At 42.9% G+C, this 19,278-nt stretch overlaps 1 protein-coding gene across 5 annotated transcripts in view; it reads right to left on the bottom strand.

The window, feature by feature from the left end:
* Nucleotides 1-19,278, bottom strand: part of CPVL (carboxypeptidase vitellogenic like) — a 101,623-nt gene that overhangs the window by 44,171 nt on the left and 38,174 nt on the right. For 3 of the 5 annotated variants that reach the window (XM_081800331.1, XM_081800332.1, XM_081800333.1), the window contains 4 exons: nt 15,715-15,829; nt 14,680-14,738; nt 12,794-12,873; nt 7,595-7,661 (listed from right to left, as the gene is read on the bottom strand). In XM_081800331.1, coding sequence (XP_081656457.1) covers nt 7,595-7,661; nt 12,794-12,873; nt 14,680-14,738; nt 15,715-15,829 — 321 coding nt within the window. The remainder of the gene's footprint in view (nt 1-7,594; nt 7,662-12,793; nt 12,874-14,679; nt 14,739-15,714; nt 15,830-19,278) is intronic. The other 2 variants (XM_081800334.1, XM_081800335.1) reach the window with 1 other exon arrangement.

The following is a 19,278-nucleotide window of genomic DNA, read 5'->3' as shown; positions in this document are numbered from 1 at the left end:
CCAAGGAAATCCTACCATTTGTGACAACATGGATAAACCTTGAAGACATTACGTTAAGTGAAATAAGTCAGAGAAAGACAAATAGTGTATAATCTTACTTATATGTGGAATCTAAAAAACACACACAAAAAGCAAACAAAAAGAGATCAGACTTGTGGTTACCAGAAGCAGAGGCTGGGGGGAGAGGCAATTGGGGGAAGGTGGTCAAAAGTTACAAACTTCCAGTTCTAAGTCACAAATTCATTTTCAAGTCTAAAAGGAAATATTGGCAGGTCAGATGAACATAACTGAAAATAGACATTTGTCATGTCAAGAGTTAAAGCGGCTTGAATGTCATCTAATAACTGCATTCCATGGACTTCAAGCCTTTATGTCACTTGAAACTTCCATTTACTCTATAAAACTTTATGATCAAAGCTTAGTCTTTATGATTAAAACTTAGTCTTCGCCGGAAAGACAGCAACCTCCAAAAGGGCAGGGAACTTCTGTTTGTATAAGGTTGATAACTCTCAGAGATTCTGCATGAAATATGGAAGGGATGTCAACTCCCTTCCACAACAGTGCACCTGCTTTCTGGGAAGAGGCAGGTTTTGGAGACGGAGATTTCAAGGAGAGAGCACCCAGGCTCCAGATAGCACCTACATAAGCAGGGTTCCAATCCTTAGCCAGTTTCTTGTTTGTAGGCTTTGGGCTCTGGAATCTGGCTGCTTCAGTCTCAGTCCTGGCCGAGTGACCTTGGTAAGGCTGACCTAAGCTCTCCAAGCCTCAAGTCGTCTCGGCTATATAATGGAGATGATACTAACAGTGCAAGCTTCAAATAGCCATGACATGCATGAAACAATGCTTAGCACCATGCCTGCCATATAGTCCACTTCCAATATTCTCAAATAAGAGCTATAAATAGAAAAAGTGAACTATAGACTCTTTTTTTTTTTTTTTAAAGATTTTATTTATTTGTCAGAGAGAGAGAGCACAAGCAGGGGGAGTGGGAGAGGGAGAAGCAGGCTGCCTGCTGAGCAAGGAGCCCGATGTGGGACTCGATCCCAGGACCCTGGGATCATGACCCGAGCTGAAGGCAGACGCTTAACCGACTGAGCCACCCAGGCGTCCCTGAACTGTAGACTCTTGAAGGCCCCCTTCTGGCTACCAAATTCAAGCCAGGGCTGAAAGGATAATGGTGTAGGCCTGCAGAGGTGTTCTCTAACTCCTGCTTGTACATCAGTGCTGGAAATGCCCCTATTACAACTATCTTTCTATGGCTTGGGCTCTGTCCTCTACTCAAATACAAGCATGTTGGGAGTAAGTTTAATGTAGCAGATCCTTTCTAATGGACAGTGTGCTGATAAGTCAGAAAGGGGGAGAGAAAGAGAACAATCATGATGGAGATGGAACAAGCCTGAAGAAACAGGACCTGAGCACCAGACAGCCAAGGAAAGAAAGGAAGGCTGAGGGTCGGGGAGGAAATAAGGGAGTAGAAAGGATGGTCCCCAGGGCCTGGGACATAGTGCAGAGAGAGAAGGGAAATGAAAAGACGCTGGAGAGAAATATCACCAATATTTTTACCTAGCAACAACCTTGCACAAAGCTGCTCTAGAACATTCAATAAGCACTGTGCTTAGTATTGTATGAAACAAATTACACAAACATGGCTTTCACCTATCGGGAGCCTGCAACCCGAACCCACTGGACCATGATGATTTCAATAAAGGTTGTCAGACTCCGTGATTCCAGCAGGATTTCACTCATGCAGATGAAGATGACAGATGAAGTATCCTATTAAGCTCACTAATTTTTAAACAGCTTCAAAGTTTTGCCTTTATTGGGCCCTCAAATTAACCATGGTTGCAAAATTGCTGCTGAGGAGAGTAGGCTCCTTCTTGCTGATCAAGAAGAGATGCCCACTGTTAACCACACGTTCTGCCATTTTGGACGAGCTCCCCATTCATGGCCACAGCCACCAACAGGCGTGGAATCTTTCTTGGGAGTGGACACAAAGCCACGTGCTCAGAGAACAATGGGCAGTTCCCCTTCCTCCCACTACCTCCCTGCCTCCCAGTGAGGGCTGTTTCACTTTAATTTCTAGCTGGGCCCATGTCCACTTGAGAGGATTCTAAAGTGTGTCTGTCCCTCAAGAACAAGAGCAATCTCACTAATAGTTATTGGCTCGGAAAGGATAACACTTATAAAGAAAGTTAATTATGTGAATTAAATGCAGCTTGTTTCTCTTTTTGAAGTACATTTTTTTCATGCCTTGAGGAGGGTGATTTACAGACACATTTGTCTCTCTTTAGAGAAAATTAATTCCAGTTGGTGCTCTGGGCAGAAATGGAGAGAAGGGAAAGAGATAGGCCGTTCTTCCCTTGGCCTTCCACTGCCTGTGAATCCCACAGTATGCCTGGTTGTGGGCTCGCCGTGGTCCACGCGGCAGTGGCCAGGAGCCTGGGTCAGTCCCCACACATTTTGCTACTATCCAGAACTTTAAATATCAACTTCTAAGCTCCGTCATCATTTTTTAGACAAAGCAAACTATTTCTTTTAAAGATGATTTCAGGGACGCCTGGGTGGCTCAGTTGGTTAAGCGTTTGCCTTCTGCTCAGGTCAGGTCCCGGAGTCCTGGGATCAAGCCCCGGGGTGGGCTCCCTGTTCAGAGAGAGCCTGCCCCTCCCCCCTGCTCATGCTCTCTATCTCACATTCTTTCTCTCTCAAACAAATAAATAAAATCTTTAAAAATAAATAAAAAAATAAAGACAATTTCAAAATAATAGGAGAGAAAATGCCACATCCCAAAAACAAGTGAGCAGAACTTTTTAAATATCTCAGCCCCTGTCTACATGCATTAGGCCATATGCTTTGGAGCCGTAATATATTAATCCAGCTTTTCACCATGAATGGTAATAATAGTCATCATGTGTTGGGTACTCACCACAGCCATCACTCCGTTAAATATTTGAGGAGGATTATCTAATTAAATGCTCAAAACAATCCTATGTAGTAGGTATTGTTATTACTTCCAGACTCCCTTGCACCAAAGTCAGGGTGCTCCAGACCCTTCCAGCACCATGCTAACCCTCATTCATAGTACACAAATGGGAAGGATATTTAGGTCCAGTACATTTTCATTGAAAAGCAGAAAACCATTTCCAAGTTTACCATTTATTTTTCAAGGACGACTCTACTATTTAATGGCACTATTTGTTTGGTCTCCGTAAGAGTGTGCGGAAATTAAGAGTTCTGAAGAGAAAGGATTTCCCTTTCTGGAAAAATCTATCATAACCTTTTTTTTTTTTTTTTTTGTGGAGAGAAGGAGGGTGGGTATTACGTTAAAATTGCAATTGCATACAGATGCTTTACAAACATATCTAGGTAACTATGCTTGAACATCTAGGAAAGTAAAATATCCCTGGAAGTGATCTAATCTAAAATCCAAGCCCTCTGACTGTAAGATGAAAAGCAGAGTCCAAGAGAGGTTAAGAAACTTGCCTGGAATCATCCAGAGAGGCAAAGCCAGCAATGACTCTCAGGTCTCCTGATTATTAACCCAGAACTCCTCCACGTTTCCTTTCTGCTTCCTGGCCTTAAAACAAAAGATTGGAAGGAACAAACTGGACTGGAAAAATATAGCATTCATTCTAATAAAACGAACCATCAAGGCATTATTATTTAGTGCTCTTCCTTCTAGAAAGAGATGTGGCCCCAGATTTAATGTACCCCGCGTAGTTCATATGAAGATGATGCTGCCTGGCAACTGCATCTCTAGACCAGGTCCTGCCCTCCCTCGTTCACATCTTCCTCCATCACTTGGAAGGCATAGGTTTCCTTAAAAGTATTCATCCTGGCAGCAAAGAATGTAAAAAGAAAATTGTCCTTTCCCACACACATTCGGAAATTACAGGCATGAAACTGCCAGGCAGACATGAAATAGACAAATTCTTCATCCAGAATTTGGCAGCTTTGCTGAAAGTCCAACATCATGGTTAACAACATCGCCATGTTATTTGCAAGGCAGGAATTACACAGTAAGCAGATCACTCTTCTGTTGGAGGTGGAGACTGGGCATTTTCCAGGGTTGTTTCCAAAATGACAGGAGTGTCACTTCCTGCCCCTTTGCCCAACCTGCCTCAGGGAATGATTGGTAGAGATCCTACATAATCCTGACCAAATAATTGGCTTAAAAAAGACGTTAAGTATGATATGCCAGTCAGAATATCCTTCCAAACAGAAAGAGAAGAAAGCAGGTGGAAGAGAAGGAAATTCCTAGTTCCATTAACTTGCCATTTCCTTGAAAAAACTTAGACTATTTTTCACCGTGACTCCCTTACAGTAAATATTTGTGGTTTGAGCTTGCCCAGCATCCTTCCAGCCCTTCCTCTGGTATAATCACCAGGATCTTCCCTCATCTTCACTCATCTCCCTCTCTCAGGTCTTGTGATTCAGAAGGTGAGGGTCCCCCTATGATCCTACCCCTCCCAGAGCACTGGGGTGGGCCTCTGGCACCATTATTGCCAACCTGTTTGTCCATCCCGTTGACCCCAGTTATTAGTTCTAGAACAGGCATGGGATCCAAATGGATCACATGAGATTCGGGAATATGGGTGGAATATATTGGGAAAGAAAAGTTGAGCTGATAGGCTATACTTAGAGCTCTGGAGTGGGGTGGAGGGGCAAGGGCACTGGTGAAAAAACCGTAGCTTAGAATGAAACCAGTGACGTGCAAAGCCAAGCAAATAGATCAAGAAAGAATAAGAGACAAATTCCTGGCGACAGCGTTTGAGCACCCAGACCCAGCCATGAATCAGCTGATCTCCTATTTTACTCAAGCCATTTTGAATAGGGTTATAAGCAAAACAGCCTTGACTAACACATGTCTCCTCATAATTCAAAATCCAGCTTAACTGTAACCCCTCTTCTGTTTGGCCTTTCCTGAGGATCCCACATTGAGAGGTAGCTATGTGCACTCTCCTTGTGCTATTTGTCATTATACCTACTTCTCTAATTGTACTTTTCATTTGGTATTGTATTTATTGCCAGGCTTACAGATTTAGGGTAGAGTTAGTGTCTTATTAATCACTGAATTTCTAATACTTGTCCAATGCCTCAGACATAGTAGTCACTCAAACATGTGTGTTGAATTGAATTTGATTCTAACTACTCTTTCAGTGAACACTGCACCCTTCAACGAGTTCCCATTACACTTAGAATACTAAGTCCAAACTCTACCATGGACCTACATGATCTGCCTGCCTCTCCCATCTCAGATCCTTCTACAGTGGCTCCGTGCTTTTCCATGAGTCTGTCCCCAACTCAGTCTTTGCATTTGCTATTCCTCCTTCCAAGAAAGCTCTTCTCCAAGGTAACTGTAGCTAGAGCTTTACTACCTCACTCATTCTGCTCCATGTGCTCTACCCGACTGTCTCCAGAGAGCCTCGGACAATCTTATCCACAGTAGCACCTCCACCACTCTGCAACCCTCTCACCTGCTTTATCTTTTTTCATGACCCTTATCAATGCCTGATGTAGAGTACATTTTAATTTCTTCACTTATCACTGTCTTCACCTCTACAATGTATGAAGGCAGGAAATTGTTTTGTTTGGTTCACGATTGTATACCTAGCACCTAGCGGTTCTTCTGCTATACATTCTTAAAATAACCTTACATTTAAATATATGAAAAAAAAGCAGATCCTAAAACTGAAGCCAATCTATGCAAGTGAACCCAACTGTGTGTTAAATTATAACATAATCACCCTAGGAAAAAAATAGAGTTAAGTCTTGTAACTTTTAAACATGGTACTTTTAAACCTATGGTGAAATGCAGTCTAAGGATAAAAGTAATTATAGCAAAAAATATTGAAAGTAACTTGGAGGTTTCCTTGTTGGTAGTGGTTCTGATGTAGTAATCGAAAATCATTGTGCACATAGTGTAGGATTCAGCCAAGAGGGAAATATACTGATGCTGTTGGGAAACACGGTCCACAATGTGGGTGAAGGGGTATACAGAATGGGGAAAGGAAAAAAGAAACTTGTGATGTTGCATTAGAATTATGGGTATCAGTATGAAGTCATTCTGTTCCCCAGTTCTGCCTCCAGAGAAAGTCAAAAAGAAATGGCATCCCAGTACCAATGAGCACACTTAGTGCTCAGATCTTGGTTTTTAAAACCATCCCCCATTAAAAGGAGCCAGGGTTCCTTGAAGAAATGACTGATTCCAGGGCTAGGGCAGGGAAAGTAGAAGACAATCCTAGAGCATAGATTTGTGCCAAAAAGCAAGGAAATGCTCAAAGACTAATTGGGCCCTGTCAAAAAAGACACAAGAGCCAGTCTGAAGGGACTCCCTCTGACCAAGTATGGGAAATATGAACATCAAAAATAATAATAATGGCAAAAAATTTTAACACATCAAGCAGAAATAACAAACCAAGAGTCCACAGTGATATTTTAAAAAGTAGATAATAGAGAAGAAGAGGAGGGAAAGATCTCTATAGAAGAATACCAGATGATATCTATAGGATGATAGATCCCCCAAAATCACCATTGTATAAGCCCCAGTGGAATAACTGATTCAGAGAGGAATCATCAATGAATGCTAAAACTAGTGGGTGACAGATTTGGGGGGAACAGATTTTCACATGGTCTCACATTATTTATTAATTTCTTTTTAAAGATTTTATTTATTTATTTGACAGAGAGAGACACAGCGAGAGAGGGAACACAAGCAGGGGGAGTGGGAGAGGGAGAAGCAGGCTCCCCGCAGAGCAGGGAGCCCGATGCGGGACTCGATCCCAGGACCCTGGGATCATGACCTGAGCTGAAGGCAGTCGCTTAACCAACTGAGCCACCCAGGCGCCCTATTTATTAATTTCAAAAGGAAAAGGGTACCTTTCCAATGGTGAGATCTGGCAGATACCACTTGGACCAAGTGATCAAGTTTAGTATTGCCAATAATGAGACAAACAGGTATCATGTGCTTCATGATGTGATACCATAGAAGTACACAACATCATCTATGTAATGTTCCTGCCAAAATGTTTTCACTGAATGTAAGCAATGAGGAAAGAATCAGACAAATTCAGAAAATGGGATATTCTACAGGGCACCTGGCCTAGACTCTTTAAAATCATCATCATGAATGACAACTACAACAAAAAAGGCAGGGGATGGGGTTTCCTGGGTGGCTCAGTTGGTTAAGTGTCTGCCTTCAGCTCAGGTCATGATCCAAGGGTCCTGGGATCGAGCCACGTGTCAGGCTCCCTGCTCAGTGGGGAGTTTGCTCTCCCTCTCCCTCCACCCCACCCCCTGCTCGGGCTCTCTCTCTCTCAAATAAATAAATAAAATTTTTAAAAAAACGGCAGGGGGCTGAGACCTAACAATCCACTGTGATATACAAAACTTTAGGGAGCCCTGGATTTATAATAAAAAGTGTTATGGAAAACATTTTGGGAGTAAATATAAAATTTTGAATATGGGCTGAATTAATATTAATATATGTTTGTGTGTGTGTGTGTGCTTACACACTGAATGCATGAATCACAATGTCATGACATATTTCAGTCCTGATGATATTGGAAGCACACAAGAAAACATGACTTCAACTTACCTCCCCAGTGGCATAAAAGTCATTTTCTTTATATTCAGGAAACAACAGGAAAAACTGAACTAATGCACTGAAAAAAAGAACAATAATAAAAAATATTACATGGCATCAGAAGAGTTTAATGCTATGCTACCAAATCTAACCCTTTGACAATAGGTTTCACATTTTTTTTTTTTAAGATTTTATTTATTTATTTGACAGAGAGAGATACAGCGAGAGAGGGAACACAAGCAGGGGGAGTGGGAGAGGCAGATGCAGGTTTCCTGCCGAGCAGGGAGCCCGATACGGGGCTCGATCCCAGGACCCCGGGATCATGACCTGAGCCGAAGGCAGACGCTTAACAACTGAGGCACCCAGGCGCCCCTAGGTTTCACATTTGAAGTAAGATGCTATTAGGCTGTGAGCTCTGGTAGGCATTATATTCAAAGCGTCATGTACGTGACATTCCACACTGTAGATGGTTAGGAAATAATTGTGGGCTTACTTTACCCATAAAGGTGAGTCAACACCCTGGGCAGGTTTCCAAATCTCTGCATTACCAACCTGGACCATCTAGCTGGTGAGGGGACCCTTGAGCAAAGTGACATGGGCTTTCATCTATTATTATAGCAATTCTTGGAGGAGGTTCCACAAACCTTATGACCCCATTAACCCGGGTTTGTGGTGAAGTAATGAGAACCTTATTGGCTTACCATCCTCTTCCTATGGGGGAACCCTGAACATTTCTAATGGGGTTCCCCAAATTTCAGCATTGTAATAACCCAAGAACAACAACAACAAAAAACAACCCTGTAAAATGGCCATAGTCTACAAGAAAACCACCAAATGGCCAGATTTGGAAGTAACTGTCCTGTGGCATCTAGGCTCCAAAAAAATCACACTTACTATAGAACGCCAATAGCCACTTCAATGAGTTATACTGAAATAGATTTAAACGGACTCAAATTATTTCGTAACAAGCAAGAAAAGGGTAGATTACTGAATGATTCTCTACTTGACCAAAATCTTTCAAAAAGGAAACAAAACTTGTGAAACTCAGAAGCTCTAAGAGTGTGTTGACCCAGATTGCATTGTCTGAGAAGCTAGGCAGCGCTTTTGTTCCAGCTTCCTGCTGCGGGACTAAAAGCCATGAACTATCCAGTGAAGATGAAAGGCAAGGAGACCCTGCAAAACCAGGAGGAGGAGAAAGTTCAAGGGTTACAGGGAGGCAAAACTGGGTCATTACAATCCCCAAGATCCTGGCTGTACTTAATTTTCAAAGGCTCCATAAAAATCCACCATTAAAGACCACTGTAGAGCTGTGGTGTATTTCTGTATTTATTATTTATAGTAACTAAAGTCTTTGTAGCAACTGAATCTGGGAAGCTGCACTATATAGCTTCCATGTTTGTGCTGGCAATAAGCTGGCTTTAGCGTGGAGATAAAAATAGAAGTTTATTTTCCACCCTTCCCTCGCCACCCTTCAGGCTAAAAACTACTTCTCTGTCTCTCTTCCTGCTAGTTGGAATGGCAATAGACAATTTAATATAGTAAATCTCACTTAAGCCTTATGCTTTAGCTTAAAGCTTACTTCCTTGGAGAATCTGTTAAAGTTGTCAGGGTTGCCAGCCTTAGCAAATAAAAATACAAGACATCCAATTAAACTTGAATTTCAGATAAACAACAAATAATGTTTTCATGTAACTATGACCCAAATATTGCATGGGACATAGAGTAAAAACATTATTCATTATTTATCTGAAATTAACATTTAACTGGGCGTTCTGTATTTCATCGGGCAATCTTAGTTCAGGGAGCTAACCTCTCAGGTTGCTTCTAGCTCGAAAATGCCAGGATTTTCTAGCTCACGTTTCCAAGGCAAGGCTCCCACCTTGAGGAAGTTATAGTTTTAATTTCACAAGAAGATCAGAACAAACATTCGGCTAATCATAGCAAGCCCTTGGTAGACCTTTCTTAAATGGGAGTGAAGAATGAAAAAAGTAAATTTAGTAAGTTGGATTTACATATGCCATTTGCTTGTTTAACTGTGTTTTACTCCACTGTGTGTAATTCGTATTCCACGGTGAGGGTTTGCTTAAAAATATAATCTAGAATCAAGCCTACATAAAAGTTTCAAATTTTGGAAGCAGAATTGCTAAAATCTGTAATACATAATGTACGTGTGTGTGCATGAGTGTGTGTGTGTGCATGCATGCCATGCATTTATTCAGGCACAAGAGATAGATGTCCCAGGAAGCAAGCCTCTGCCAGATGATTCTTTTTGGCAACCTTGCTAGCATTGTGCCAAGGGCCTTGTCTAGTAAGTTGAATTTAGTCAAAGGACACCTGGTGGCAGAAAGTTACATTAAAGGACAACAGGAAGAAACCGCGCTTGCAAGGGACAATGACTAGGAAGAAAGTCTTCCTCAGATAAATTTTGTAAAAAGGGAAGTTGGTGGGTTCGGGGCACAGAAGGTAGATGGAAATGATAATGCACTAGAGAGTCTGGTGGAGTCAGAGTCATAATAAATATGAGACGCTCAAAAGAATCGAGGTTAAGATAATCTAAACAAAAGTTCCATACCAACAAAAGCTAAACAAGGGGCAGCTTGAGTCACTGACAGTTCAACTGAAATAAGCACAGTGACAAGAAGCTTGTCATTTTATTCTGTGGCGGCCTGTAGGCAGCCATCCTCCCATTCATCCCACACCTAGGACGGCTGGGCCCCGATCGGCTCTGCCCGGGCCAATCACGCAGTGTTCTCATTTAATATATGAAATCTGTGTCATAGTCATTGTTATGGGCTTTGTTTAGCAATTGATATTACTTCCTATACAAACCAACAGATGGAACGGAACGACACTATCATTTCCATCTGCTGCTAAGAAGCTAACTTCAGGCACGCCACTCGATGGTAAGCACCAGAATGAGGACCCTGGGGCTGGCTGACTATTCTGTCACCTGCACCAGGAAAAGTGTCTGGCACAGAGCAGGCAATTGATAAACAGTGACAGAAGGAGAATGGCACCAGACAGTATACTCCAAATCAGTTAATAAATTCATTATTCTTTAGTACAATTAGTTTTTTTAACCTAAACCAGAGGGGCATAGTGGCTTAATAGCATGTTCCAAATACCAAAAATTCGAATATTTAAACATGTTGTTAGTGTAAAAAAAAAAAAAAGCTTTACTTCCAAACAAAAAGAAAAGCAGCCTGAGTGTGAATGTCAAATGCCTCTTTAGTAGGAGTCTACTCCTTACAGCCATGGACTATTAATAGTCAAAAGGAATGGGATTTTCAGAAAAAAAAAAGGAAAGATGTTTTTCAAAGGGAGAAAAAGAAGGTCCACTCTTTAAACCTGTAGTAACCCGTTTATAGGTTTCAAAGAGACCTTCTTATTCCAAACACCCATCTGGAGAGCTGGAAAGAAGAATGTAGTCACAGAGGGAAACAAATAGTGTAAACTATAAAAGAAACAGCTGAAATCAGTTTTCTGCACTACCCTTGATTAGCTATTTTCTAGTTCTAAGAGCCTGAAGCAAAAAGAACTGAAACAGCTATAAACAATGGATGCTTTGAAATAGGTTCTCTTTACATGTCATGCAAAAGGAGATGTACCACATGTCAGCAGTAAATAACCACACGGAGGGTCAACGGGAAGTTGGGACCATCTTTGGGAGAGGGGAAGGAGAGACAGAAAAGGAACGGCAGGGTTGCATGCTCTGGCTTAGTGGGGATTGATGCATTTCTTGGAACCTCTGCCCTCTGGGTGTTTGCTAGTTAAAGAACTGAGCTTGTTTAGATTTAAACCAAAAGGGGGTCGGAAGGGGTGGGGAGGAATGCGGGGGAAGTAGGTTTCCTATCTGTAAAATGAGAGCACACAGTCACTGCTCATGGTGCTTGAGAAAACTTGTTAAGGATAGCCACCACAACTCTGTCTCTATAAGGTAACAGGAAGTGCCTGAGCTAGGGGCAGAGGAGGGGGAATCCCTGTAGAAATCTGGCTAATCTGCTCCCAGGACCCACTGTACCTGGTAACAAAAGTGTTGGGTCCTAGCCCTCCCCCCAGAAACTGAATGGAAGTGTTGAAATAAGGGGACATAGGACAAATGAAAGTGTAGAAAACAGCCACCATATTGTTTTCTGGGTCAGGAAGGGAGAGAGAAATATCTGGAAGAAAGGCCAGGTTCCTCTTTCCTCTGTCCCCCAGCCATCTGCCTTGGGGAGAAAGAAAAACAAAACAGAAAACTTTTGTCAGAGATCAAAAAACTCTGACTTCTATCAAATTTACTTTCACTTTAGGGATTGGTTGGGTTTGCTCACCAAGCCGAATGAGTGTTTGGTGCAACTGGGGAATAGGGGCACTGGTTAACTCTTTCTAGCCACGAGGATTTTTTTAGTAAATGATTATAATGTATAAAGTAGGTGCCCTAGTGATCGGAAAGAATTCAGGACTTGATCTCTAGTAATAATTTACAGACTGGAAAAATGTGACCAAATAAGAACAGTCACTTACTTCAAAAAAAAAAGTACTAAAAATGGCTGTAACAAATGTAAGAAAAAGAAGAAATTATATGTACACTGTTTGACCAGGCTTACAACTTTACATTTTCCTTCCATTTTTTTCTTCTTTTTAGCACAAGAATAATTTTGTAAGATGAAGGAAAAAAGTAAGAGACTAGCTAGCAAGCTGAGCTTTCAGCTTGGGAGTCATGAAGGAGAAGCAAGCGAGGGGAAAACTGCATTTGAAGGCCTGAGAGAGAAAGAAAAGAAACAAGCAAGCATCTATGAAGATGCTGTTTCCAGGCAAATGCAAAGTTAAAATGCAATGTTGAAAAGCAAGCAGAAATCCTCTGAGGCATCTGGCTGAAAGGTTTGAAAATAATCTTTGGTTGAATAATTCTGCTCTGTTTCTATTGTTTCTTAAAGGCTATTTTTACAAAATTATAATCATGCCTTAGGATTCCAGCTTTTCTTGTCATTTTCTTTGCTGGCCATTTTCACAATTATCAGTGATAAGGTAACGAAGTGGAAAATAGACCGTGTGTGCATGCGCATGCGTGTGGATGTGAACTCCTCATGTGGAAGTATTCTTAAAATGTCTTTAAGAATTAGACCACGAGGATAAATCAGTAATACTTACACTATTGGATGAATTTCCCTATTGAAATAGAAAAATGTTTGGTCTGAAGAAGGCCAAGAGGGAGGCAGGACCTTTTACCTGTATAAATTCTGTGCCACATCATCCTCATTGACTGCATATCCCTGGGGGTCGTCAGTAAAACTGAAGCCTGTGCCCACCTGAAGGTGAAATAAATAAGCAGGTGTTTAAACAGAGAAGCACAAGCCTCGGAGCCCTCCAGAAGATACCACACTGGAAGGAAATCAACCTTATTCCAAAGGCCAAGCCTCTGATCTTGGATTTTTGCCTCTACCCCATGTGCATTTAGTCAACCTCATAGGAGGATGCTGCATTTCACCTTTTTCCTCTCCTCTCCTCCAAGCCCAAATAAAATATCAGCACCGGGCACCTGGGTGGCTCAGTCAGTTGAGCGTCCAACTCCTTGTTTCCGCTCAGGTTGTGATATCTGTTGTGAGATCAAGCCCCGTTGTCAGGCTCCGCGCTCAGTGCAGAGTCTGCTTGGGATGCTCTCTCTCCCTCTTCCCCTCCACCCCCGCCTCTTGCTCTCTCTAAAAAAGAAAAAAAAAAAAAATTAGCATAAAGGTCAGTGGCTGAGCTGTCCTGATTCCATTGTGGTTGATTTGATTTGATGTTGATTTAAGGGGGAGGAATTCGCCTTTCCTGGCCCCCAACATAGTATCAAAAGACCCAAAGTTGTCTCCTTTCTGAAACCTGGAGAGTGCATTGCTCTGTCCTGACAAGAAGGAACTCTCTAGGCTGCAGATAAAAGATGGTGTATGTGTGTGTTTTGATTTTTCATTTGCGAGAAATATGGCCACTAAGCCCCTTCATATTCAGTAAGTAGGTTTTAAAATAAAGATTAGTTTTAAACTAATATTTCCTTATACCTAGAAGTTCCTAGACAACTAGGCTGTCAAAATAAGAAGCTATCACTGATTTTGCGTCAATAATTTGTATAAGGGGTGCACCTCAACCACAACTAAGTATTTTGATTTTGTTTTTGTTTTCCCCAAACACACAAGGGAACAGGACATTTCATTCAACTTAGGCAATATAAATATGCAGTCATAGACTAGGAAAGAGGATGGTTGACAAAACTTGGTATGAAGGGGGGGGAAATGGGTATGTTGTTCTCCTTTTACTCCCTATTTACCTGTTTTCTCTTTGAACCATCTGGGAAGTGAAAGAAATCAGAGAAATTAGCTAGGAGGTAAAGATACTCCTGCAGCAGAAGCTGACCCTAAAGTTAGTCTCCTACTTTGCTGTTTACTGGACTCAATTTCACAAGAACTTCCCAAGGAGAATTCTACTTTTTATTCCAAGATGAGGCTCACTGTGATAAATGAGGGAGACCAGTTTTGACTTTTTAAACCTAGAACTCTGTTAGAAAAATTAGGAATTCTAGTACTATATAATAATCCATGATATGGGGAAGCCATATAATCAGTGGAAAGAAACTAATCCCTTATCCTGGATGGTATAATGCACTGAACAGGACATTTCATAAGATTTAAAATGAGAGAAGGAGAGAAGGTAGCAAGCAAAATTCCGAAACTCAGATTTAAGGATACATGTTAGAAAAACTAAATCCCAAATGCTTTTTAATAAATTCTATTTTATTTTATTTATTTATTTTTAAAAGATTTTATTTATTTATTTGAGAGAGAGAATGAGATAGAGGGAAAGAGCATGAGAGGGGGGAGGGTCAGAGAGAGAGGCAGACTCCCTGATGAGCAGGGAGCCCGACGTGGGACTCAATCCCGGGACTCCAGGATCATGACCTGAGCCGAAGGCAGTCGCTTAACCAACTGAGCCACCCAGGCGCCCTAAATTCTATTTTAAAAAGCAAAAAAAAAAACCCTAAATTTCTATTTCCTGCCCCCCATCTCTTAAATATATTTTATAAAAAGAAAAAAGACAAGAGAGGCCCACATTGACATTTCATAAGGTCATCAGATACTCACTGGATTATCAATGTAAAGCATGGAAAGTGTGGTGGTCCAAGCAAAGTCTCTGGGACGCACTAGCAAAACAGAGAAGAGGTTTGAGACTGGGTCTTTAACAAACCATCCCACCTAGGGCCCAACTTTGTTCAGGAGCCCAACAAGCCCACCTGTCCCCATCCTATCAATGAACTCCCGGTGTCCCTCTGACATTGCCTCATACTCTCGCAATGGGGAACAGACACCAATACCTTTTTCTTCTCCTCTCCTCTCCTTTACTTTCCCTGGACCCCGAGGGTTTCTACATCCTTTTCTAGGATGAAGTTTGGAAACAAGACCCCATGCAACTGGAAAAACTCATCAACTACCTATAGGGTAAACCCATCTGTCTGATCCAATCAACCCTTCTTAATGTCTGATCCTTATGAATCTTCTTCCTCCTAGCCAATGCCAAGGAGAACAACTCCAGCAGAAATGGCAGACATGCTTTTTTACCTAAGTCACGAATGGTTCACCCTCCAAATTCTGGCCCAGGGAAAGTAAACGATCTCCCCCACCCCCCGAAAATGAGATGGAGGTAAACCGGGGTGACAGCCAGATGTGACTCCTCTGCTCCTTCCCCTGCCCCCGCCCCCACCCACAGCATCTTGCCTCCAGGATATCTGATCATTTATGTTGACTGAACCATACAGTGTTCAGTTTGTGTGAATAATTAGGGATATAATTCCATCCGTTAGTCTCATGCAAAAGAGCTCGCCCAAAGAGTAATAGATACCAACTGTTTTCATAAGCCCAGATTGCTTGAGTCAGCAGCAGACTGCAAGAAAATAGCTTAGAACCTTTCACCCAAATTTCAAGGGAGAAAGAAGCCCAGCCAGGACACTCACCCTGGTGCCTCCTCCTTCTTGGACAGACACCAGAGAGCGACGTTTTTATCATCTAAAACTATTATGTTATTCCTTGTGGTTCCACGTACACTTTAAATTTTTTCTGGAGCAGATATAAGGTTCAGGTGAAAACCTCTCCATAGGAAAATAGAGTCCAAGCAATACTTACGGGTCATGTTACTTGTGACAAAATAAGGTCCGTGTTCCACAAAGAGTCCAAACATGGATGAACCTCCGGGCCCTCCCTGCAGCCAGAGGGCCACTGGAGCAACCGTGGGGTCTACCTAAGGGGGACAAAGAAGCCAGGGACCACACAGAGTACTAAGCAAAAGAATACACTCAAGCAAACTTATCCAGATCCCGCGTCGTTCACTGCCTCGACTACATCTCCCAAAGCCTTCCCAGACCCCAGTGACTGCTCTCCATTACAAATGAAGTGCTGGTAATCTCTTGCCTTGAATTAGTATCTGCCCCATAATGCCAGTATCTATCTTGCTCGGTTCAGTCTTATTGAGCCAATAGCCAGGAAGCCCACTGAATATAGAAGGTCTGCCTCTATATGCCCCTAGAAACCCAGTATATTGCCTAGGGCACGGTTATATTGTTTTAGCAGTTTCAACTTGCATTTGACCAACATACTCCCACGGAGGCACAACCAAGAGTCCCTCCTCCTCAGTGACAGTTGGCCTGCTTCACTGGGAGCCCAAATGGCCTTTCCGATTTGATTCACCAAGAGGGTGTTCACAAGGACAGCAACCACTTCCTTCAACACGCGGGAACTGAGAAGAAGCGCGGAGGCCCGGAGTGGTTCAGCCAATACAAACAACAGCAACAAAAACCCCAAGCAAGGTCCAACTTGATTAAGGAGGCAGAGAAGAGGAAGTAAGAAAAGGTCACTGGCAGGACTGGGTGACGAAAATGAGCTTCTGGCAGCAAGGTCAATACCATCAACCTCCATGAGAGAGGGGTCTTTACTTCCTTCTTCTTTCTTTACATATCTATTGAGCACCTCCTGGGGGTCAGGCACTGTGCTGGAAGTAGCTATACATAGCAGGGCAGTGAGTTAAAAAAAAAAAACAAAAAAACCACTTCCAGCTTACATTTTCATGGGAAATACAGACCATAAGTAAGTAAAGAAAAAACCCGATGATTAAAGCATGTGGAAAGGAAATAAAGGTGATGTTAAGAGAGTGGGTGAGGGGGCGCCTGGGTGGCTCAGTCAGTTAAGCGTCTGCCTTCAGCTCAGGTCATGATCTCAGGATCTCGGGATCAAGCCCTGCGTCAGGCTCCTTGCTCAGCAGGGAGTATGCTTCTCCCTCTCCCTCTGCCTGCCGCTCGCCCTCTGCTCATGCTCTCTCTCTCTCTCTCTGACAAATAAATAAAATCTTAAACAAACAAACAAAAAAAGAGTGGGTGAGGGCAGAAAAGAATGACCCTTCCTTTAAACACAAGTGATCATGGAAGAACTCAGTGAGATCCTGAGCTGAATGAGACCTGAGTTCTAGAACCATCCAGCCATGAGAGGAGCCAGGGAACACCACAGACAGAGGGAAATGGGAGGGGAAAATCCCCCCAATACAAAAGAGCTGGATGTGAGTGTGGTGAACGACAGGCCACCTGGCCCTAAGGGAATCCTCCGGAGCTATCTGGAAGGAGCTCAAAGTGGCTTCAGGGAGGCTCACAGTTGGATGTGACAGTGAGCGCTCTCTGGGTGTCGTGGCTCATTTGATGTTCAGTCAACTGGGCTCCTCAAGCAAAGATCTCATTGCTTCAGCTCAGAATGAAATCCTGCAACCCCTCGCTTAGTCCAGTCACACAGACACCAACCAGTGTTTCATTCGACGGTCTTAGTGGCCTGCTGTGTCCCCATGGGTGATGTGGGAAGGCTGTGAGCAGAAGCAGACTGACTCAACGGGAGGCGATTTGGGACACCACCACCAAGAACTTGGAAGAAGAGCTGAGCACAGGGTTCTAGCCGGGAGGACAGATGGGCAGAAGTCACCAGAAGTCTGACATAGTCCTTTAGCAGCTTCAGAAAGGGGACAACGGGGCCTTGCAGAAAGAGGGGTGGTGGTAAGAACAGCTGTAAGCTAGACAAGAGCCTCTCTATGAGGGGGCCAGCATCAAGGAATTAAATGAGATAAAATTTGTAAAGCCCTTGGAACAATGCCTAACGTCTGATAAAGGCACAAGAAGTGTAAACAATTATTACAATTAAAAAAACAGGTAGAAAAGGTAGGAGGCCAGAGTCAGACTGGGAACTCAGATCAGCAGGGCTCTAACTCAGCCTGGTATAATGGATAAGTGTGTGAGTTCTTGCCCCAAACTGGATTCAAATCTGGGCTTTACTATCCACTAGCTGTATGGCTTTAAGCAAGTTGCCTGAGTTCTCTGAACCTCAGTTTCCTCATCTGTAAAATCAATAATAGTATCAATAATAGTATTATGAAAAAAATAATAATAGTACCTATGCCGTGTGGTTGATGGGAGGACTCAAATTAATCTTCAAAGTTTAGTGAGTAGCATAGAGTATGTGTTCTGCACACATTAGCTATTGCTGTAATAAAGAAACATTCAGAATTTATAGTTTTAATGTAAACGATCTATAAATGAGAGAATAGGAAAAGTGGGTCCTTGCTCCTTTGGCTGATATCTTCCCTGGTCAGTTTTTCACTAGTTAGCCCCTTGCCACAAGGGTTGCAAAAGTCCATAAAAAATTCAAGAGACTTGTCTTATAAGTTGAAGCAGGAAATACTAAAATCAAAGGCAGCCTTCTAAGGCTGCTGTGGGGATGTAGGGTGAGCCCTGGATCGGTAGCCACACAGATTCTGGTCCTACTTGGCCACAAAACAGCTGTGTGATCCTGGCCCTCCAATCCTTCCAGCCCAGTTTCCTTATCCATCAAATGGCAACAAGGCCCACCTCACAGACATGAGAAAAAGTATCATGAAATGATATTGCAGACTCTGCTGGGCCGATTAATAGAACCAGCTCCGCCCTAACCTGCCTGGCCCCAACTGTGGGTGCCCTGTTTGAATCAGTGATTTTTAGCTCCCCTCAGACCCTCCAGCTCGCTCTTCAATACCACTCACCAGGACCACTTCCCACTTGTGAGTGTATTAGAGGTGGAGAAGCAATGGATCTCAATGGGAGCAGTTCCAGCCTCCCCGGCGATGTGAGGGGTACTGTGCGTCCACTCATTCCAGTGGACGCCCAGCCCCCACTTCCTTCCTAATGTGCACAGGAGCTTCTAGAAGCCACGGTGTGCTACATGTGAGCCAATGATTCTCAACCTTGGCCACCCATTAAAATAGCTTTTTAAACAATTGCTGCCTAGGCCCAAATCCCAGCGATTCCAACTCAACTGGTCTGGGGTGAGGTAGGCATGGATGTTTTCAAAAGTCCCCAGGTGGTTCTGATGTGGAGGCAGGGCTGAGAAATTTGTGAGGGCGAAGGAAGTTTGTCCTCTTGGGTGACTGGGCCCTCTGGTCTCTGCCCTATTCTCCTCTAGCTTTTCATGTCCCTTCCTGTGACCTGGCACAATGATGGGACCTCTGGGCTCTCAGAAAAATAGCCTGACCCTGAGAGGCCACACTACAAAGTGAAGTCAAACAGATTGGTGCCAAACATCTTTATTATGCAACTTTGAAGTATAGGACACTGCATTCTTGGAATGCTTCAATAATAAGAGATCAGCATACACACCTCCAACCTCAGTTGACCTTGCTCCTCA

Source organism: Leptonychotes weddellii, chromosome 12, assembly GCF_054177405.1.
Source record: "Leptonychotes weddellii isolate Sample4059 chromosome 12, ASM5417740v2, whole genome shotgun sequence".
Taxonomy (NCBI): domain Eukaryota; kingdom Metazoa; phylum Chordata; class Mammalia; order Carnivora; family Phocidae; genus Leptonychotes; species Leptonychotes weddellii.
The sequence above is the reverse complement of the archived record's forward strand: the minus strand, read 5'-3'. Positions and strand labels throughout refer to the sequence as shown.